The sequence below is a fragment of the Uranotaenia lowii genome, chromosome 3, assembly GCF_029784155.1.
Source record: "Uranotaenia lowii strain MFRU-FL chromosome 3, ASM2978415v1, whole genome shotgun sequence".
NCBI classification, from domain to species: domain Eukaryota; kingdom Metazoa; phylum Arthropoda; class Insecta; order Diptera; family Culicidae; genus Uranotaenia; species Uranotaenia lowii.
Genome location: NC_073693.1, coordinates 360,752,840 through 360,776,309, shown reverse-complemented (window position 1 = coordinate 360,776,309; position 23,470 = coordinate 360,752,840). Strand labels below are relative to the sequence as shown.

The following is a 23,470-nucleotide window of genomic DNA, read 5'->3' as shown; positions in this document are numbered from 1 at the left end:
AGTTCGAAAGTTATTTCAAAGTTTTTATAATTGTTTATCATATAAAGTTTTTTTTACTGTAAAAGTGTTGTTCATAGTTGAATTGTGAATTCTAACGATAATGATGCGTTGAAATCACTATACGGAAATATGACTATTTTCCTTAATTTTGTTTGTTTTTAGATTTAAAAAATTGTATTTTAGAGTTGCCTATTATCGGATTGAATGGCAACATTGGCAGAAAAACTTCATTTGACTTGTGGAATACTTAGGGACTAAAATGACTTCGTCAGGGAACTTCAGTGACGAATATCAAAGAAGCTTATTTTAACAGCTTAGCTACAACTGTATTGTGATTTAAGTCTTCCTTGAAACGTCCAGGAAACTCTTTGTCGGAACTACCCACGTGCAAACTTAATCAAAAGTATTCGTTGAGATGTTTTCTAACTGAACTATTGGATTTTTTAAATTTTTAAGTCATTTTTAAACATACTTGAAATTTTTTTTTTATTGTCCATGACTTCATTTTTTGCACTGTTGATCATTTTTGTAGTTTTCGGCATATCAACATTTTTTTTTATAATTTGATCAAGTTTGTGGTTTTGTTTTAACTTTTTTTTGTGCTTTTTTGACATTTTTGTCACTTTTTGTAATTTTTGGTAGATTTTTTTCTCCGTGGAATCGCGAAATCAAACTGAGGCAAAGAGTTGATTTGCACTGACGAGTTTCCAAAAAAGATTTTATTCAGTTTTCACAACCAACATAACAAATTAAAAATTAGAAGAAACAAAAAGGAGAATAATATTATTCATTAACAAAACTTTAATAATTTAAACATTTTCTTAAAAATAGGTACTCTTCGAAGTTTGATAGAAGTATCTTCAATCTAAAGAATCGTTTTTGAAAACACATTAGTATATCAGAAACATGAATTAGGAAAACAAGTTAGTTTAAAGAAAATTCATACATTTTTTTCACTTCACTATTAAACGTTTTTTCACTGCCTCAAAGTTGAAAATAGAAGTTTCCTTAAGAAAAATCTAGGAGCATAGGAGGTGTAGGAAAACTCGATCGCACCATTAACCAAAATGAATCCTGATCTATAACCTTTTCCCTACTAACAAACCCCTTTCCATGGATATTTGAATATAGATTCGCAGACGTATAGACGGTTTCTCTAGTTGGTGATATTAACTTACCATTGTTAATAAATTTTTCAAAATTGATCTTTGGAATATAAAGAAACAAAAGGTTGTTAATTGATCCTATGAAGAATCCTACAAACAATCCTTCCTTCATCCTTCATTGACTACTAGGACGTGGCCGGCGCCGTTATTGATCATTTTCAAAGGGAGAGCATGAGTTTTGTGCATTGTGAATGAACTGCTAGTCCCAAGCACCATTCTTTTGATTCTTGCACAAAGCTGATGGCCTCGATCAATCACGGAGTAGCAACCATTGGCGAGGTAGAACTTGTTCTGCTTAGCCACGCCAGCGATCATGGAGTTGAAGTGCGTAAATTTAACAGGGTCTAATCAAATATGTAATCTGAGTTTTAAAATGAATGATCATATCTAAGCACTTCAAGTTCAATGATTTAAGGTGGATATGAGTAGTGAACTAAGCTAAGCAAAGTCTAGGCTAACTAGATTTTATTCGCTGCCTCAGTAGCATCTATCCTTTTAGCTAATAGCAGATGTAGTCATCTAGCTTCCTTGAAAGACACACGGATCGCCGGGAACGTTGTTGTAATAGAGTTGAACACGAAGATGGACCAGGTTCCTGGAAGTCGGGCCGAAGTGTTCCTTCAAGATCAGGATAATTTTCGTCTATTTGCGGGACCTCGTCGTGTTCAGGAAGATCGTCAGGAATGAACAGTTGTTCATCTTCTGGTACGATGTCAGTTGGTTGTTGAACGACTGTGGTAGACCCATTTCTGCCATCGAACGATACAGGAATCGTTGGTTGCTATGAACAAACTCTTCTATCAATGGAATTGGAACCTCTGCTGCTGATGATTCATCGCTGGAGCGAATCTTCATCTGGTCTAGATGGGATCGCAGAATCTTTTGTCGGCCAACTTGATGATCCAGGAGAACGTATAGTTGACTTAACGATTCTTTCGAGGACCACACCTGGCATCCACTTCCATTCATTGTTTGTTGAATACACTTTGGCGTAAACAGGAGACCCAACTTCGAACCTTCGGTTGCGCTTGAGTTGCTGTCTGACAGGTGGACACGTTGGGCGCTGAAGATCCAAAGTTGTGCGCATGGAACGTCCTAGCATCATATTGTCGGGTGATTTTCCACGACTGGATGTAGGGTATCCTTGTAAAGGTCCCGAAGAAAGGAAACCTGACAGAGTGCGGTAACTGGCGAGGCATAACGTTGATCTGTACAACCCTCAAAGTACTCTACGAATTCCAGGACTCTCTTCTGCTGGTGTTCGTTGATTTCGAAAAAGCATTTGACCGACTCAACCACGAAAACATCTGAACGGCTCTAAGGCGACGTGGAGTCCCAGAGAAACTAGTCCTTCTCATCGAAGCACAGTAGGAGGCATTTTCTTGCAAGGTCCTGCGCGACGGTGTCTTGTTTGATCTAATCCCGGTAACTACTGGAGTGAGTCAAGGATGTATCTTATCACCGCTACTCTATCTCATCGTAATAGATGGGATCTTGACTGGATCGATTGATTATAGTCCCAACCGAAGATTGCCGTGGAATCCTTCGACAATGGAGCAACTAAAGGACCTTGACCTAGCAGAGCAAACTCGACGACCTCACCGAAAGCTCCAAGGCAGCAGGTCTCAAAGTCAATGTCGGAAAGACCAAGTCGATGGAGATCAACACAAGAAATTCCTCCAGTATCATGGTAGCTGGGCAACAAGCAAAAAAATCTGAATCCTTATTTATTTATTTTTTTATTTACATAGTATTCCGTCTCACGACATAACTTGACGAACATAGTTCCTAAAATTCACTCGGTCCATGGCAACCGTTCTCCAATTCCTCGGGCACCCCACGTTCGACAGATCACGCTCCACTTGGTCTAACCACCTCGCTCGTTGCGCCCCCGCTCGTCTTGTTCCTACCGGATTCGTACACTCAGGCAAATTCTTATTATAATTTTCATAAGATGCATCTTATGAACCGCTTTTTAGAGTGTAAAATAATGTTTCATAAGAGTCTTATGAAATTCTTTAAATTTTCATACGATGTTCTTATGAAAAATAGAAGAAACGGAATTGTGAAAAAATAATGAACACATTCATTCATAGCATCAGATTTTTTTCATCATCTAACAGTACGAAGCAATCGCCAGTTCATAGTTATTAATTATAGTTTTCCTTCAATGTTAAATTTTATTGTTATCTCCGGAATGGTAAGTTCGATTTGATGTTTTTGGTGTGAACGTTTACTAAAATACATTATTTGTTTACTTTTCAGCAATCTGATCGGCAAAAAACGAAAGGTCGGAGATTAAGATGCGGCTAAAAAAACTTTGATGGAGCCGTCTGTTGATGCGCTGCTGATGGTGACCATGAATGATTTAATTTTAAACAAATTTGGCAAACAATAAAGTGAATGTTTTCAGCATGAAATATCTAGAATTTTTCTTATTAGAAAGTGATTTACTGTTTCCATAAGAATCTCTTATGAAAAGCAACAACCTCTCATTGAAGTAGGCGTTCATCTTCAGAATTCATTCGCGTCATAAGACAATCTTATGAATTTCATTAATTTTTCTTATGGCGCCACTTCATAAGAGAATCTTATGGCATACATAATAGTATTTTTCTGAGTGTAGCGAACACCTGTTTTGCAGGACAGTCGTCCGGCATTCTCGCAACATGTCCCGCCCAGCGTATCCGGCCAGCTTTCACCACCTTCTGGATACTGGGTTCGCCGTAGAGTCGCGCGTGCTCGTGTTTCATCCTTCGCCTCCACACTCCGTTCTCCTGTACGCCGCCAAAGATGGTTCTTAACACTCGACACTCGAATACTCCGAGTGTACGCAGGTCCTTCTCGAGCAATATCCATGTCTCGTGCCCGTAGAGAACAACCGGTCTAATGAGCGTCATGTACACGTTACACTTCGTGCGAGGGCTAAGTCTTCTCGACCGCAGTTGCTTGTGGAGTCCATAGTAGGCACGACTTCCGCTGATAATTCGCCTCCGGATCTCACGGCTGGTGTCATTGTCTGCGGTCACCAGTGAGCCGAGATAAACAAAGTCTTCGACAATCTCCAGCTCGTCGCCGTCGATCGTGACCTTGTTATTACTGGACAAGCGGGTTCGGTCGGTCTCAGATCCGCAGGCCAGCATGTACTTCGTCTTGGACGTATTAATCATCAACCCAATCCTTCCTGCTTCGCGTTTCAGTTTGCGGTAGATGTCTTCCACCTTCCATGATCTGCCGACTATATCAATGTCATCGGCAAAGCAGATAAGTTGACTGGATCTGTTGAAAATCGTGCCCCGCATTTCGCCCACCGCTCGTCGAATAACACCTTCTAGCGCCACGTTGAACATCATGCAGGATAGACCATCACCTTGTCGAAGCCCCCTGCGTGACTCGAATGAACTCGACAATTCACCCGAGATCCGCACAGAGCACTGCGTTCCATCCATCGTCGCCTTGATCAGTCTGATCAGCTTCCCGGAAAAGCCGTTCTCGTCCATGATTTTCCATAGCTCGATGTCGATGTATAGATGGTGCGTGGGGACTTGGTGTTCCCGGCATTTTTGGAAGATTTGCCGTAATGTGAATATCTGGTCCCTCGTAGACCGTCCCTTCATGAAGCCGGCCTGATGACTTCTCACGAATCTGTTTGCTTGTGGCGTTAGGCGGCGGAGTAGGATTCGGGACAACACTTTGTAGGCGGCATTGAGGACAGTGACCGCTCGGTAGTTCTCACAGTCCAATTTGTCGCCCTTCTTGTAGATGGGGCATATTACCCCCTCCTTCCACTCCTCCGGTAGCTGTTCTATGTCCCAGATCCGGACTATCAACCGGTGTAGGCAATCGGCCAACTTGTCCGGGCCCATTTTGATGAGTTCAGCTGCGATGCCATCCTTCCAGGCGACTTGTTTCTATTCAGCTGGCGAATGGCTTCCTTAACTTCACTCATCGTTGGGATTGGCTCCTCTACGTCGTTGGCTACGCCGGCGATGTACCTTCCCCCACCGTCTTGATCTCCTGCATGTGCGCCGTTCAGGTGTTCATCGAAGTGCTGCTTCCACCTTTTGATCACCTCACGATTGTCGGTCAGGATGCCTCCGTCCTTATCCCGGCACATTTCGGCTTGCGGCACGAAGCCTTTGCGGGATGCGTTGAGTTTCTGATAGAACTTTCGTGTTTCTTGGGAACGATGCAGCTGCTCCAGCTCCTCCTCCTCCAGGCGGCGCTTTTTCTCCTGGAAAATTCGGACTCGCTGCCTCTTCCGCTGTCGATGTTTCCACATTTCGACGGGTGCCTTTTTGCACTACTGCCGCCCGCGCGGCATTCTCTTCGTCCATCACCCTCCTACACTCCTCGTCGAACCAGTCGTTCCGTCGAGTTCGCTCCACATAACCGATGACGTTCTCCGCAGCACTATTGATGGCTGTCTTGATGGTACACACTACCAAAAAAATCTGGAAAATTACATCACATATGATGTAAATAAAAAGAAGCATCATATATGACGGAATTTTCAGTGCCAGTTATACATTACACGCCTGTAGATAATATTATGCAGCATGTAATATGAAAGTGATGTAAATTTCAAAGCCACTGAATTCCGGAAAAATCCTATTGGAATTTGTTTTATTTACTTTTTTATTGACCAGATTCAATGGAGTTTTTTCATCTTTTTACAAGAAACAATCTTTTAATAATTAATTTCATTTATTTTATCAATCTACAAACAAATTTTAATGATTTATTTATTTGAACAGGCACTTTCACCACCTTTCACTTTCTTTCGAAGTACCGGATCTAAGCAGAGTAGTGTGGGCCGCTTCCAGAACCACTTCCACTGCCGCTGCTTTTCCGAGATATCCGGAACCAACGATATCGATGGACTGAAAGCTAACTGCTTTAACAAAATACTTAAAACTAATTACACGTCTACAGGAATATAAATATGATTGTTTGGTTCTGTCCCGAAAATACAATCAAACCAACCATCAGCTTATACGAGTAGTCAGGGAGTTAGTCATCTTAAAGTTTTGAAGGACATACTGAACCGACGATCATGACCGTTTTACTATACTACGCGTAATTCGAAGACAAGTAAATAAATAAATTTCGGACAAGCTTTTACCGTCATTCTTCAGGTCAACAATCAGTTTCCGGATGTCAACGGGTATTTTTTTTTTGTGAGGAGCAGACATTTTCCTGTTAATTTAATCCACAAATTGTTGAAATCTACAGATTTATGCTAAATAAAGTTCATTTTACCGTATTTATATCTCAGACCACTGGATATTGCGGGAATTGTCTTTGCTGAGATTCAACTCACGTTTCTGCGTTTGACAGAATGACACATAACTGTTTACTTGACTAATATTTTACAAAGGCCTCAGTGTACGGACAATTTTTGACGTCGTTTTTGGGACTTTCTATACAAAATGAATTAAATTATTTTTAAGGTTAAATTCATAAACAATTTTAATACTGACTTGTACTGACTGAGTTGTAGTATTTTTATTGACTGAAAAAGTGCACTTTTTGATTGTTTGGATTTCAAGGAACGTGCTGTACGGACAATTTTTTGATACAGTGTATCTACAATATAAATAATGTTTAACAACAAACAAATAAAATATATTTCTTGAACCCGAAGATGAAGTACAAGATATTTTATCAACATTAAATAATCATTAATAATTTATTTCATTATTGTAATCCTGTGAAAAATTGAAACTTAGATTTTTCAAGGAACGCCATTTACAAAATGAGTTTAGATCTTATTTTATAAAGTGGTTTTTACCTGTTTTGTGTTTTGTTTTGGGAAATTTTGAATTTTAATTCCGAATCTGAATTCTGCATTTCGAACTTGAATACAAATTTTATATTCCTATCCTGAATGAAAATTCCGAATGATGAAACTCTAATATTTCATTTCTGGATCACCATTATGAAATTTTGAAAGTTTCAATTCGGCATAAGCATTAAGAGTAAAAATTTCGAATCCAAATTTTAAATAGTGATTGTTATTTTAATTTTCTTTTTATATTCCGGAATGATGAGTTTCGAACATGTCAAATGAATCTTATTTTAGTTTTAAATGTAAAACCAAGATTCGGATCGTGATTTTGCCCCAATGGTGAATCAAACTGAAAATCAAGAACTATAAACTGGATTCAGATTCCACAATTCGGTCACGGGCAACAAATTTAGATTTATGAAAAAAAAAAATGGTACTAGAGCATAGGAAATTATTCAAACCTAAGGTCACCAGATATTTTTCCACACTTATCTGGGCAAGGAAAATCTGGGCTATTTCATCTGAAAACCTTGCAAAATCCGGCACACGATTTTGTTTACAACTTAAAATCTGGGCAATATCCGGACAAATTTAGGAATTCTTTAATTAAAATCAAGAAAACAAAAACTCGAAAAATAGTTTGTTTTCTTCGAAATACATCAGCCAGTTTATTTGAATAAACTTAGTTAAAAAAATTGTTTTGGACGCAAAATACAAAGATGTTATCACGCAATTTAAATTAAACTTTCGGAAATCCGGGCAATCAAGCAACCTTAGAGTAAGTTCACTGGTGTTGGGAAAAAGTGGTAGAAATTTCGACACTTGTAGCACATTTTGAAAATTTTACCATGCAATAATGTTTTCAAGATCTATGGGCGTTGTATTTTTTAACAGCACTGTTTCCATCTCAGACGTATGTGATAGAAATCGAGCTATTTTTGCATCACAGCATGCGAAAAAAGAACACGTGTTGTAAAAAAATTGAAGTTCGAACTGAATTGAGGATCTTGAAAATGTTTTTGCATGGTAAAGTTTTCAATATGTGTCACAAGTGTCTGAATTTCTGCAACTTTTTCCCAACACCAGTGAACTTGCTTTTAGTGAGTCTAATCTTATTGAAAATTTTATATTGGAGACTAACGACTGTACCCAAAGTTTATGCAAAAACTTCTTATGTGAATAACTTTTGATAGCGTTTTTTAGTACAGTTTAGGGAAGAATGCCCTAAGTGTTAAATTCCTGAAAAAAATTGAGTAGTCTTTTTAAGATTCTACCAACATGTGAGAAAATTCTCGAAATTCTATAGTAAAATCGTGGACCTGGTATAAGATTTCTAGGTTATGGTCTTAGTTCTGAGTCGAGATTGTTACTCTTGATTAACTTGAGGCGTTCATCGAAATTTTTATTAGGAATTTAAAATTTCGAGTTTAGAGAAGAACATTTTGCTTGACATTTTTGGACCCTCAGACACCCTCATGGACACACTGACGAATCTGTGAATTAGTTTGGAAAAAGCATTTGCACTTGCCCCCATAAACAGGGCAAGTGTAAACTTAGAAATTTTTTCACAAAAGTACCGTTGCTTTTAGAATTATTTTAGTGATGCAACGAACGATATCTTATAATTTTTGAAGACATACATATTTTTCTAGGACATGTGAAAGTTGAACTATGGTGAAATCCGTTTGCACTTACCCCGGTGTGTTTATCCAAAATAAATAATTTCCAGACTTTGAATATTTGTCAGAATAAGTTCTCCAGTTTATTAAAAACGAATTTAAAAGCTCAGTATTGCTATATTTCATTTTGAAGACACTATAAATGTTAGTTTCAAGTAAAACGTAATCGATAGTTGAGTGGTAAAATTAAGACTACATAACCATTCCTTTGAAATCCTAAATAAGTGTGATGCCCTGGTAATGTTATTGTATTCGCACTTTGATACCGACTATTTTACCTATACATTCTTTGATTTGACTGATTAGAAACGTTCTATTGTGCTAAGATTTTCGAACTTTTTCAATCTATGCAAGTTGTCCCACCAGAGTTTCAACCGGTGGGCCAGTATCAATCGAAACCAGGGTGTTAAAGGTGCCCGCAGGTCTCCTATCTGCTGGTCCAGTTGATCTCGGCTGATGTAGCGTACCTCCCGCACTTCGCTTTCGTTTGGCTTCAGATCGACGTCTTTCTGCAGAAACAGGATGTAATCGACTTCGTGCTCGCCCCAGATGCCATCACCCCGATCCAGGTAGTGAATCCGCGTCAGAAAGTGGAAGTTCTCTGGACGAACCTAAAAATAAAGTTTTGGCCTCAGGGAGCTCATTTTTGAAGAGTTTTAATAATAATAATCGATACTTACTTGGTTGAGCGGAATTCCAAGTTCGTAGTTTAGGCGCCGCTGAGCGGCCCGGCGGATTCCGAGCGCATTCAGCTCCTCTCGTTCGCCTTCGATATCGTGCAACGGATGACTGCAGCATGCATTTGTATAGCAATCGGGAAAAGTAATCTAAAAATGGAGGAATTTGTTGATGACATTTTAGTAGACAAGTGTCCGAAAAAGTGAAAGAATTATCGAAAAAAAATAAGAGTGACTGGGGTAAATTCGCGAAATACTAAAATTATAATTAGCTGGCTTGTTTAGGAACAGGATTCCTTCAACTCGGTTCAACCTCGTTTGCTGGCACGGCCCCGGACCGCAAAGATTGGAACCCCTGGTTCGTACGGCAGCGCTTTTTTAAAATAAATTTTAAAAAAAATTCTTTTTATGTTACAGATGAACTGCCTCGTCTGTGTCATAGCGGAGATATCTCCACCTTGAAAAAAAGATTGAAACTGAAGAAAAACTATGTCTGGATTTCAGAACCACAGGAAAAATTTGTGTATGGTTGTATGTATGGGTCCCCCATCGGGTCGGTGGCAAGATCCTGCCTACGTCTGTGTGGTTGGCCTTCGAATGAAGGCTTCCACGGCCGATATGGTTCGTCGAAGGAACATAGAAAGGCATCCAACCCTCAGAAACCTACAATGGCTTCAAGCGGATTGTTAGCCAACCAATGTAGGTTTACGAGGGTGGGATGCCTTTCTTCGTTCCTCTGTAGGAACTATTTCTATTTCTAAACAAAGCAGGAATGAAGTTTCTTTCAATTTACAACCTTCTTTGAAATAAATTTTGATTTTGTGAAAGAAAAAACCAAGAATACATGGTTTACGATGTTTTCCATACAAACATCCGTCCAAAAAAGAATGAAATCGTATGTTGGGCGATAATGAACCTGATTTTCTACCCGGCACCATTTTTGATTACGTTCATCGATTTCGACGAAACTTGGCCTGGTATTAGATCAAACATTTTCCCAACTTTGAGCCAAATTTCAAGATTTTTCAATGAAAATTGTCGAAGATACAGCAAGTTTAGTGAAGCAATTCCAAATTGCCCTTCTTTATGGAAATAGCTCTATCTTTGTTTCCCGTCATTGTAAAGACTTCAAATTACGTAGAGTGTTAGTTGGATAGTTGAACTAGATTGTGTGAAATTTTCATGAAAAAATATCAACCGAGAGAGAAATGGCATGGCAGCTCGTCAAAGTTGAAAGTGGGTGCGCTGCTTCACGCTATTTCATTCTTTTTTGAACGCAACTGTAGATATAGAAGATTTGACTCGGAGTTTGTAAATAAAAAAAATATATAAAAAGATGCCCATCCAACAGTCCACAACAACAGTCTTATTGAAGTCTTAAATAAATTTTCAAAAAAAAAAACATCCAACTGTTCATCATCCGCCAAAGTTGTTTCATTTACAGTAAACAAAATTCAAAAAATAAATTCATCTGTGGTAGACATTACTTGACCCATTTTGGGGTTTCCACCTATGTGACAAATCTGTATTTACAGATCTAAGCGAGTTATCTTATTTGCTCTACAACGTTCAATATTTAAAGCAGGGGTGAGCGACCTTTTGAAGCAACGAGCCACTTATAATTTTTAATTCTTTCGGCGGGGCGCATTAACATAAAATTTAGTTAATAATAGTTGGCAGAGCTTTACGCAATTTTTTATAACGACAAATTTTTGACAACAAAAATTAAAAAAAGGCTAAATAAAACGAATTAATGTACTTGCATAAACATTTGTTTTAATCAAAGGTGATTAAATTGAATAGGCTCGACGCTAAATCTTGATCATTTTTCAATAATTGAAATGTTTTAATTTATTTGAAATGTTTAGTGAATAATCTGTTTTTACAAAGAGGAAACATCATTTGCTTCCTTTTCATTTATAAAAAACGTAAAAATTGTGAAAATATTTCTATGATTCGTAAAATGTATTGAACTGTTTTCTGATAAAACCCCTTTTAGTTCGAACAAATGCGATGGTATTTTTCATCATCACTTCCCTTTAAAAGTTTCATAGAACTTAACTGTAGCTTTCTGTGCCAATTTTCGAAAGGATTTTTCACGATATTTAAATTTTTTCGTAAGCCTCAATTTTTTTTCTATAAACAGTGTTTGTTTTTTTTTCATTTGAAGTTCGGTATGAAATTATTACATTGAGATGTTGCGCAAGGTTTCAAAATCATAAAAAAATCATAATTTCACGGATTTTTAATCAAATTTGTCAATGTTAAAGTTTACATTTCGATTCTAGAATTTTTTAACAGATTTCATAAATTTTATTAATTTAATTTAGATAACTCTAACATAGGCTTTCTAAAGCTGAATCATGAAAATCTTATGGGCTATGGCTTTGGTAATGTGGATTGACACCAAAATTCACATTTTTCCGAGATACCAGGAATCTCTGAACTAATTTTGACTTATTCAGGGGCGCTGAATCAAAATATTCAATTAGTTTTTTCTGTCAGCTCTAGTTTTCGAGATAACTTTAAAAAATAGGTAAAAAAATTGTTATTCAGTTTGATTACTTTTTTGACAAAACTGTGAAATACAAATACAAATTGACTCAATGATCAACTTTCCCAAATAACGCTAGTAATTTTGAAAATCTGAGAAAAAAAAGTTATGTAAGTTTTCTTTTTTCCAAACCTGCAATAAACGGGAATTTTGACGAAATTTTAAATAAAAATTAAACTAAATTGAATCTTTGATATTTTTAAAAACCGTAAGCCAAATCATTTTACAGTCTTCAACAAAGTTGTTGGATTAATTAAAATCTTTAATATCCAATTTCAATAACTTTCTTCAATGATGTCAGAAGAAGTTCTAATCTTATTTTTTGGAATTTCTATAAATTGTAGAATTCTATTTTTTGAAAGCGTTGTATGTCTGATTCTAGCATTTCTTGGCAATAATGTAATCCAGCATTGAATGAAGAGTAGTAAATAGATTGAAACCAAGCTGTTCGTTTTAATGTAAGGATTATCTTATCAGTTATGGAAAGACATACGCTGTCTTAGCCGATTAAGGTTTACAGACTTAATAAACATGGACAATGACAACTTACGATTAAAGGCAGAAACACAATACAGCGTCGGTCGTCGCGTCACGTCAGCGGTCAACGCTGTCGATAAGTACTAAAACGCGGACGCGACGCACCCGACGATTTTTGCATCACAATTCAGCGTCAAGAGTCATCTTAGATGTCTCTTGACGCTGAATTGTGATGCAAAAATCGTCGGGTGCGTCGCGTCCGCGTTTTAGTACTTATCGACAGCGTTGACCGCTGACGTGACGCGACGACCGACGCTGTATTGTGTTTCTGCCTTAACATTTAACACCCAGTTCCGAGATGGAAATCGAACCCATGCTTCAAGTGGTCCATGTAATTACCGTGTCACCTAGCTAACAACTCGGCCACCAAGACGTGAAAGATTGATTTTACCCAAAACTGATCAATTTATTATTTTCCACATGCCATATCACCGAAACTCGAAGTAATAGACGAAATCTCTGAAATGTTTTGAATTCAGGACGAAAAACTCTCGTAAAATCAGTTGAAACATAGGCACCAAAAATACTGTTCCGCTGTGTAATCGTTACAAACTTTCTGATTTGAATCACAGAATTACAGATATTGTTTTTTCGAGAAATCAGAATTTTGCCGAGTTCTGTCTATAAGAAATCTATAATCGCTAGCCCATTTTTTATTAAAATATTCCTTACTTCTGTCATTAATCAAGAACAAAAATATTTTATTTCATCATACAATTTTAACTTCGTTCGAAACGAAAAATAAAGACTTAACTTACTCCTTTATTACGTTTTTACAATAAATAAAAAAAACCCAATAAAAAGCTTAAATCTAATAAAAAGTCAACAATCTGGATTATTATGGGACAAATGCAACTGCAAGTGACGTGCATATTAAGTTAATAAGGACCGCAATTTTATGATAATTAGTAATCTATCGTAGGAAAAAATTTAATTTGAGATAAGCTTTACTAAACAACTTGGCTTATACACGAGTTATTAACATTCATTAAATCCTACATGAAAATATGTAAATCTGAAAAGCAGTGGTTTTTATGATTTACATAGATACTAATTCAAAGGTACCATCTTAACATAGGGTAGACTGAAGTGGAAGACTTTTTCTGCCACCCATCGAACGCTGGATAGCAACGAAAGTTTAGCGAATAACTTTTTCTTTGTGTGGCTTATGTTTTATTTTTACCATAAAGATGCGCTTACGAGAAACAAGAAACACTCGCCCGTTATTGACACGGTAAAATGCAGACTGCCTGCAGGCGTGCCTATCTGATTGAATAGTAACATTCGAAACAATAAGTTCTGGCCGGGCGTCACCCTGAACTCAGGATTAGAAGCTCAAAACGGTCAATGGTTTAGAAAAAGTTTAACAAACTTTCAAGATTCAGTCGATCTGATTTAAATAAATAAATCGATGAATTTAACGTTCTAAGTTTCACCGTGACTTTACGTTAAGTCACTTTCAGTCAACGATTGATAGTGTTTCATGTGGATTTAACCGTGACGCAATGCAAAACTATTTTTCCGAGCGCACCTGTGCGGCGCTCGTCGTAAGAGAAAGCAAACAATCGGACGACGCACCTTGGCTAGATTTCGATTTCAAGTTTTCATATATGAGCGCTGTTGTTGTAACATGGGCCAACTCAAGTCGTTTTGGCGCTATCGAATTAGCGGATTCCTAGCTTTCGATTGTTTTCTTAATAAGAGTTAATTTTATAGAGCATACCTTATGGGTGGACCGCCGCTGAAGCAACATTTCGCCCTTAGAGTTGAACAGGAAGACGCTAAAGGCCCGATGCAGCCGGATGTCCCCGTTGGAATCTACCCGGTGGCAGTCCCGTTTGGAGGCATTCCCCAGTGGCTCGTCCCGCTCGTTGACCAGTATGCAGTTCTCCTCCATCATGGCCAGTTCCTGAAGTTTGGCGGCTGCTTCCGCCGTCGCGACGGTACTGTTGTAGCATCTTCCCGGGAGGCGCCGGAACTGTTGCCTCAGCTCGGACCAAGGAATCGAGGACCGGAAGCGCGTCAACAAAGCCATTGTTCAATCGATCGGAACCGTATGTATGCAAATGAGCCAGCGCTGACCTAGACGCTGGAAAGTTTCACGTATTTTGTTATTATCACACCACAATACCACATTCCATCGACCAACCAGTCAGTCGCTGGCTGATTGTGGGGCACTTCTGAGATTTCTGGTGATGGTCACTTTGGCACTAAATCATAAAACGCGAGCGAACGAACAAAATTGGAAAGAGCGAGAGCGAGAGCAAGAGATTGAGCAAGATAAGACAACAATGCGTGGAAGAGACTGGGGTGGAAAGATGAGAGGACTGGAGTGGAAACTGGAAGGAGACGAGACGAGACAGTGGACAGGAGAGAGTGGAGAATCTCTTTTTGTTTATTTGCGAAACGCAGATTCGAGAGAGATTAACACAAAAAAAAAACAACAATGCATGATTGATTACCAATTGGTGATGGCAACACAAATTTCAATAGTTTTTTTTTAACTCTCCAACAGCTAGACGTGTGATTTGAGTTTTAAAAGCCAGTTTGAATGAATGTTAAGAAATTAACAAAACACAAAATCAGTTTGATCAGTGCAGGTTGAAAAAATAAAAATATATTCTACTTGAGGTGAAAATGGATTGACGATATGATGTAACAATTCAGCACCAACACGAGAAAAGGGTCTATGTTCATTTATGACGTTTCGAGAAAAACGCGTTTGAAAATTTTGCAATCTGTTTTAAATCGCTAATTTAAATTCACTAGGAATTTTCCAAGTCTATATGGTCAAAAAGGTGCGTAGGATCATTCTAAATATGTTTTTATCGATACGACGGTGTTATCATGGAAAAATAGCTCGCAATTGTTTATAGACCCTAGCTGGAGTATAAATTCGTCTAAATGATTTATACACCCTTTGCTTTGTACTGTATGTCTCATATGTGTGAGTGAGATGAAGATAAAATTTCCCCTATTTTTTGACAAAGGCTTATGGTTCTAGCTACAGGAGTGAGTGAATAGCTTTCCGCATTCTTCCCCATTTAATTTTTTGCATCTAGACCGTTTGCTTTGTTGTGGAGTAAAGGGTGTATAAAACAATCTGTGTGAGAATAATGTCATTTTATGGTTCTAAATTTTTTAGACCCTTTACTCAAACTGCATCATAAATCTTACGAAAACTGAAAAGCTAAAAACGGTTTTTGTGTTAAGTAGAGCTCATATTGGGCTATTTGAATCCCCTGAAAACGGGTTTTGTTTACTTTGTCTTTTATACCCTTTTCACATGTTGGTGCTGAATTGTCCCATTAATGACAATTAATCGAATTTACTCAAGAACCATATTCTAAGATCTGTTCAGTGGAATGCGCGAAAATAACTAAAAAAAATTCTATGAATAACAGCTGTTGCAGCAAATATTCTTATAATTACAATTCGTAGCGCGCAAGTTTTACTGCACTTAGCCTAGATGGCAGCCCCGCAGTCGTAACAAAACGGTTTGATAACCGCGGTTACATTTTCTGTGGATGTGTAACGGTAAATAACATGAACTCTTTTTTTGGCGTAACGCGTAAGCACGCATTGAGGCTTGAACCCTTTCATTCCCATCGTAATGTTATGTTTGGTTTAATGCAAAAACATTTCAGTAATTAATTATTGAATTCGAGATCTTTTTTTAATACAAATGTAGCGTTTTCTTCATACTTTTAGGAAAAAATACGGATAAAATAATTCGTCACGGTTTTGAAGGAATTCTCATATTTTTCCTGTAAGGGGCCGTTCAGATACCACATGGACAGAAAAATGAGATTTTTGACCCCCTTCACCCCACCCGTGGACAAGCGTGGACATTTGGCAAATCCTTTCCTTCTTTGTTAAAACTTTAACTGGGAAGCCTTGCAATTTTAAGAATTTTATTTAAACATCTTAATATTGATTCACCTTTAGAAAATATTTTGGATGTAAGTACGTCCACGTGGACAAGCGTGGACATTTTCATAAACCTCCCCCCCCTCCCAAAGTTGTCCACGTGGAAAGGCCCCTAATACGGCTCATTAGGCGGTGCATACCTTCTTCGTCCATCGTTTTAACTCTCCCACCAATTTTACCACAATTACTGTTAAGTACAATTGACAATTATTCAGTTGGAATTCATTCATCTGTAATAATGTACTGCCCGGTAATATACAAAATATCACATAAACCTAAAAGTAAAAGGCCTTGTAGAACTTCTTAAATTTGAAAATAAAATACAATGAATAAAATAACGAGCGTTCAGATAAAAGTTGAACTATTAATTTAATCCCATAAATGTGAATGGGATCATGGTCTGTCATCTGTTACTAAACTTCTATCCAAGTTTAATATGAAGTGCGCATACTTTATTGTGAAAACACAATCTACTTATCATAGAAGTGGTAGATTTCTTAAAGCTATCAAAAAATAAATATACTTACATGACTAAGCTCTACAATCATTCGCCTCACTTCCAAGGCTTCGGCGTTTTCCCCAACGTCGTTTTGTTCACTTGACCCAACTGTGAGACCGACCCGGACCCAACGGTGGTCGAAAAGTTCCGTTGCCGATCCTCCAGACCGGTACTACGGTCCTTAGTGTTTTTCTTACAACCGGTTAGAACCGATTCGAGGTCCTTCAAATCGCTGGGTGATTTTTCCAGCAGCAGCTCGATGTAGTTGTGCAGTAGATCCCGCGGAAAACCACTTTTGGGATCCGAAAGGTTGTTGTTGAATTGTTGCCTTCTACTGGAGACAGGAGTCTGGAAAGTTTCATTTTCGGCAACGCTTTTCAAACTGCGGACTCCGTCTAGCTGATCCTTGTCCAGATGGTCTACGGAAAGCCGATTGAAGCGGTTTATGGGCTGTGGAGTTTCGTTATCTTTGACAGCGGGTGAGGTTAATACTTCGAGGGCTTTCTGCCACTGGACTTCCATTATGGAGTGGAGTTTTTCCGCGATGTCGGCTCTCCGATTTTGATAAGCGGCCAGTTTTTCCTCTAGTTCGAAAATAGTTTTGGTAGAGTTAGTAAGCTGCAATCGATAGAGCGCTTCCTGTTCGTTGTACTTTTCGTTAAGCAATTTGATTTCCTGTTCGTTTGTTTGATTGATCAATTCGATCTGTTTTATTGCACGTTCTGCCAACGTGCGTTCTTTCTTCCTAGCCTCCGATTTAAGCTGCTCCTCCACGGAGCAGAGTTGCTTCTGAAATTCTTTCAGCTTATCGGCGACGACGTCCTCCAACTGTGACTGGTAGTACTTTTTCAGAGATAATCGCTGAACGTCCAACTCTTTCAGCAAATTATTTTTCTCTTCTGAGGAATTTTCAATTTGATTCTTTAAATCATCGTTTTGTTTCCGATAAGATTCATTTTGTGAATTAGCTTCAGTTAATTTTCTACTCAAATTATCAGTCTTTACTTTCAGTGAAGCATATTCTGCTCGAAGCTTGTTGAAATCTTCACATTTTTTACGTTCGCCTTCAAGTTGTTCCTTTACAGCGTCGAAGCTTTTCCTCAATTTGGCGAGCTGATCCTTTAAGGCCCTTTCGCTTTCCCTGCTGTTTGTGAATCGAACCTCCAGGTCCCGCATTTGATTTTTGTGCACTTCGGAAACGTCTCGATTGGCGGTGGTCAAATGTTCCACTTTTGATTCGAGGGTTTCATTTTTATCCTGCAGCTTCCGAACCAGAGTAATGGTTTCGGCCAGTTCTTTTTCGTGAAATAGATTTTTGTTTTTGATTTCCAGATTTTCCTGCAGTAGCTTTTCGTGCTCCTCGTTAGCTTTGGTTTCCATTTCGTGGATTTTTCGGTTCAATCTGAAAAAAATATTAGATTAGAGGGTTAAAAATGTTATTATTAATTTTCATTGCTTTGCTTTTTACCGAAGCGATTCTTTCTCCAGTCGTAGAATAATGGCTTCCTTCTCCTTGTCAACGTCGATGGCCACGGCTATCTTTTGTTCGTACTCGAGCAAACGTGCCTGCAGCAAATGGATGTTACGTTCGCAGTGTTGACGCCGAAGTCGTTCTTCCTGCACCTTGGATGAGTCCTGATTGACCGCGTTTGCATTCCAGATTTCGCTCAAGCTAAGTAGAGGAGCACGAAGCTGTTGCTGTCGTTCTTGAATGCCAACCCCGGGTGGACGCAAGAAAGCGGAACTGCTGCCGGAACCGATTGAAAGTGGTTGATCTGACGCATGGCGAGGCGGCTTCTGGGGCACCCCCCGGTTTAAACTGTTGAAATCGCTGGCCGTAAGCGATGGGTAATCGTGTACGGAAACATTGTTCATGTCGATCAATGAGTGTTGAGGACTTTTCGGTCCATTTGCAGGAGTTTTGTCCACTTGTAGAAATTGATCGATTTCGTTGAGCAGTTCGTTCCGGGGATGGGCAGTGCTTGTTATATGTTGTGGCTTATTGGGAGTTGAATAAAAATAATCGCCTCCCGGGCAAGACTGATGACTAAATCCGGTAGGTCCGGATGGACGGTATTCATGGCTCTTTCCGCTCATTGTTTGTAGAGTACTTCTGTACGAGTTTATTCCTAAAGAATCATTGAAGGAGAACGAGTCCCGACTGTCGAAGATCTCTAACGTTCTCGGTTGGCCCCTTTGATAGGGACCAAGAGCTCCGGAAAACTCTGAGTTTGGAAATGGAGTTCCAGCTGATGTTTCTAGGTTGAAAAAATCCGGCGGTATCAAAAGCAAAATATCCGTATCATCTGAATCACTCATCACATCGCTAACACCAACTTTAACTGAAAGTTAACGTAAAAAGTAGACTTTACCACAAAATTTTGCCGAAGTGATGAAACAACACTCATTTTTGACCAAAACAACGATTTTTGTGTTGACGTTATCCGGCGTTACGATTTGTAGAAGATTTCCCCGCCCACGCTAAATCCCGCCTTTGAATTTTGAACACTAGAACAAAATCCTTATATAATTCCGGATAACATCTGCCTTTAAAGTTACTTTTGACTTTTTCTAATAAATTTGAATTTTACCGATCGTGTATCAGATTCAATGACAAATAATATTTAGCTACTACTTCAATAAACTACACTATATTTTTTAAATTTTATTATTGTTTTAACTTTTTTTTGTGTGATTCACTATTTTTTTCTATTTAGCTGCGGCAGATTGGCATGATGAATAACCATGTCCGATGCAGCTGTACTTAACTTAGTTACTTAATGTTCCTGCGCCGATTCTCCGGTGTATAGGGCCGTAGTAAAAGACCTCCACTGTTGATGATCCGGAGCAAGCGTCTTCACTTGGTCCCAGTCAAGACTCTCGTCGACAGTTCGTATTTCGGCGGCTAGGCTTCGTCGCCCAGAGTTTCTGGGTCTTATCTGTTCGTAGCGTGTGCCCGATCCATCTCCACTTACGTTCCTTTTTTTTATTCCTTTTTTCTCAGGAATTTTAAACCAAGTTGGTTTATTCATCCCGACACTTACGTTCCAAAATCTCGATTTCTAGTGCCCTTTGATGACAGTTCCTTATTTGAGATCCAGTAGCTAGACCACCAAGCGCGGATGATATTCAGGCACTATATAATGTATAGTTATAAAATAACAAATATTTTTTTTCATAAAAATCTTCATTTTCATCAAATACCTTGTTTGAAATGTTAAACGTTCAGTTCATTTTATAACATTTGCTCAGAAATGTAATACTTTTTTTCGAATGTACTTATAATTTTCTTGACCTGATAAAAAGGCCTGTGCTAAAAGGTTTTCGTGGGTCAATAAATCAACAATTACAAATACAAAGTGAACGAAATTAGAAAAGAAAAAACATTCAATTTCTACCAAGCGATTTTTGTTCAGTGCAGTTGCGCAAATCTGTCATCAGAAAGTGAAGAAAAAAAAACAACAAAAGCAGATGGGCCGAAAAGTTGTGTAAAAGCTCGCGCGGTGCTGCGCCTCGAGTTTAAAGATCCAAATTGAAGGAAATTACCGATTCCCGAGGTTCATAATCCGACCGGCAACAAAATGTTCCACCGGAATCTGTTAAAAGTATCGCATCGCCTAGTCAAACTGCACCACGCAACCATCCCAACGGTTTATTCCCTGACCGCTCTGCCCTTGAAACGAGGGCTTGCGCTGGCCAGTAGCAGTAATCTTCTGGTCTTGAAGGCTTCCCAGGATCTTCAGTCGATCGGTGCCAACCGGTTTCTGCATCTCTCCAGAGAAGGTAACAAGTTTTCTAATTTTTTTCGATTTCCATTGTTAAAAAATTCCAATTTTCAGGGAAATGTAAAAACACCGGTGAGCTGAAGGAACCGGTGGCCGGGGCTGCCCAGGCACCTCAGCTGCTCTCGAAGCTGTTTCCCCAAACGGCGGCAATCGATGGCAATGATGCCGCCGAGCAGGCCCAGAGGGAACAGAAGCGAAAGGAAGAGGAAGAGGACAAAAAGGAGAAGGAATCCTCTTGGAAGCGGATGAAGCTGGGGTGAGTTTTTGATGCTTCACTGATAGGAAAAAAGTAATCCGGTTTTTAGCTTTAATAATATTGATTCAAAGGTATCTCGTAACAATATTTCGTTATCTTTTGTTAAATCCGTCCCAGATTATTTTAAACTGTTATTCTAGGAGTTTTTGGAATATCAGCCGATTTGTAGAAAAACAGTTTCAGATACCTAATAACGTAACTTGAATATGTTCCTCAGACAATATTCAGCTACAACAACTAATTTTTACGTCAGAAAAAAAATCGATAAAAACATGATTCGAAAAATAGACTATGTTTGAAAACAGTTGAAGTTGGAAGCTATATGTTGTACATAATTATATATATATATATTTTAATTTTTTTCGAGGTTATGAAAATGTGAAAAGAGCAGTAAATTTCGTACTTTGTAAAATTGTTCCAGTCACAGTACAAAAAATTAAAAGAAAAAGGATTGAAAGTTGACGTAAATCGACACATTTTTTATAAGATTTTAAGCATCTAAGATTTTTCATCCTAAATTTTTGTATCGGCTTTGATCGCAGTTTTCAAAGAGTCAAAGTCTGATTTTTGTAATTACATGTTACTGTTTTGAAAAGGTATAATAAAAGTAATGAGAAGATAGATTTCGAGCATGTGATCTTTGTCTATCCCAGCTAATATATCACTTATTGGGGTGCTGGGTGGTCATTCTTGGGCCCGGAGGTAGTCTCTCAATTTCTATCTGGAGGCAAGAGGGACCAAACAATATGCTTTTTACTGCCAGCAATATCAAAACGATTGAGTAACGCGGTCAATGAAAATGTCCGAATAAAATCTTTTTTCAAGTCGAATCTTTTGAACCAAAGCCTCTGGTAAAGCCTTTGGAATAATCGAATGAAGCCGTCGGCCCAACTCATTCTAATTCCACTTGCGCCGCCAGTTGATCAGATATTTTTTTCGAACCAAAAAGTAAAATTCGTTGAATGTGCTTTCACACTTATAAATGTAGTCAGTTTATCAATTTTAATAATTTCTGCAATCATTTTAGATTCGTCGTCTTCGGGGCCTCGATGACGGCCCTCTCGGTGTACATCGTGTACATCTTCGGAGCACCGGATCGCGATCACGAGGGCAACATCATCGAGGACGAATTCATTCACCTGCCCACGTTCCAGCAGTATTTCAAGCGGCTGTGGAAATCAATGACCTACTACCAGAAGATGATTCAGGAGCCGTCACGCGAGAAGCTACTGCCAGATCCGCTGAAGTATCCCTACATCCAGCCACCCTACACGCTGGTGCTGGAAATGAAGGACGTCCTGGTGCATCCGGATTGGACATACCAGACCGGGTGGCGGTTCAAGAAACGTCCCGGTATCGACAAATTCCTAGAGTCATTGGCACGCCATTTTGAGATTGTAATCTTCACTGCCGATCAGGGTATGACCGTTTTCCCCATTCTGGATGCCTTGGATCCCCACGGTTATATAATGTATCGGCTGGTACGAGACGCGACCCACTTTGTCGATGGGCATCACGTGAAAAATCTGGATAATTTGAATCGTGATTTAAACAAGGTTATCGTCGTTGATTGGGACCCTAACTCGACGAAACTTCATCCGGAGAATACCCTAAATATTCCGCGCTGGAGTGGAAACGATGACGACACCACCCTGTTCGATTTAATGTCCTTCCTGATGACGATCGCTAGCAGCGAGGTGGAGGACGTCCGGGAGGTTATGACCTACTACAAGCAGTTCGAAAATCCGCTCGCAAAATTCCGGGAAAACCAACGGCTACTGGCCGAGCAGATGGCCGAAAAAGAGCAGGAGGAAAAACACAAAGCGAAACCCGCGGTTCAGAAGTGGCGACCAAGTTTTCTGGGCGGAGGTCGCTGAATTTCTCGCGTTCATATTGATAGGATATAGCAGTTTTTTTTTTGTTTCGCTTTTCTTTTTTATTTGTTTCGATTATCATCAACGTTCCATGAACAAAAGAATTTCGTTGTCACTCTTGCAACTATCTTGGGCATCGATTGATTCCATACTGTTTGCCTGGTTGTGAAAGTGGGAATAAAATGAGTCAAAAACAAAGAAAAACTTGAACAAAATGACTATTTGAATACTTAAGAGAAATCCTTTGATTACTGCTTTTGATTCGATTTGTTTGACCTAAGTCGTCAGGGATTTAATAAAGCTCGGTTAGCTTTGTAGAAATGTTGATTTGTACCAAGAGTTTGAATCTCAACCTAGTTTTAGTTGCGAAAATCATCTTCAGCCTAACGTCTAGAGACCAATCTAAATTATATTTCGTTTTTGAAAATAACAGCTGCTATAGGGAGTGTTTCAATGGGAAATCCTACTTTTATGTTGCGCAACTTGCATAGCTTTCTGATGAGCGAACACACATCGTTTGCCGAAATTGCCCACACGCGGTAAGTGAACTGAGAAACAAATCAATCAAGACAAGACCATATGTGCTTCAGATAGGTAGGTAGACAGACAGACAGGCCTTTAATCTCGTTCATTCAGCCCGTTCATCGCTGAAACCGTAGAAGCTGTGAAAAATCTCATTAGGATTGCATAATAAATATTGCATTGCGTAAATTTAAGAAAAA

The 23,470-nt window shown here is 38.8% G+C and overlaps 4 protein-coding genes across 4 annotated transcripts in view; 1 reads left to right on the top strand and 3 right to left on the bottom strand.

Moving 5' to 3' along the window:
- LOC129750917 (uncharacterized) overlaps positions 1-14,230 on the bottom strand; it is a 103,477-nt gene extending 89,247 nt beyond the window's left edge. The window contains exon 1 of the mRNA XM_055746114.1: positions 14,128-14,230. The gene's annotated coding sequence lies outside the window, so the exon portion shown is untranslated. The remainder of the gene's footprint in view (positions 1-14,127) is intronic.
- LOC129750919 (isopentenyl-diphosphate Delta-isomerase 1) lies at positions 8,697-14,687 on the bottom strand. Its single transcript, XM_055746115.1, has 3 exons — positions 14,128-14,687; positions 9,317-9,463; positions 8,697-9,247 (listed from the first exon to the last, which is right to left on the bottom strand). Exons 1-3 carry the CDS (start codon positions 14,437-14,439, stop codon positions 8,939-8,941), a joined length of 768 nt encoding a protein of 255 aa, XP_055602090.1. The 5' UTR covers positions 14,440-14,687; the 3' UTR covers positions 8,697-8,938.
- Positions 14,688-16,777: 2,090 nt separating this feature from the next.
- LOC129750914 (CAP-Gly domain-containing linker protein 1) lies at positions 16,778-19,241 on the bottom strand. The gene is made up of 2 exons (XM_055746110.1): positions 18,302-19,241; positions 16,778-18,235 (listed from the first exon to the last, which is right to left on the bottom strand). The coding sequence occupies exons 1-2, from the start codon at positions 19,150-19,152 to the stop codon at positions 16,888-16,890; spliced, it is 2,199 nt and encodes a 732-aa protein (XP_055602085.1). The 5' UTR covers positions 19,153-19,241; the 3' UTR covers positions 16,778-16,887.
- Positions 19,242-20,261: 1,020 nt separating this feature from the next.
- Positions 20,262-22,963, top strand: LOC129750916 (mitochondrial import inner membrane translocase subunit TIM50-C-like). Its single transcript, XM_055746112.1, has 3 exons — positions 20,262-20,616; positions 20,673-20,874; positions 21,902-22,963. The coding sequence occupies exons 1-3, from the start codon at positions 20,415-20,417 to the stop codon at positions 22,749-22,751; spliced, it is 1,254 nt and encodes a 417-aa protein (XP_055602087.1). The 5' UTR covers positions 20,262-20,414; the 3' UTR covers positions 22,752-22,963.
- Positions 22,964-23,470: the final 507 nt, after the last annotated feature.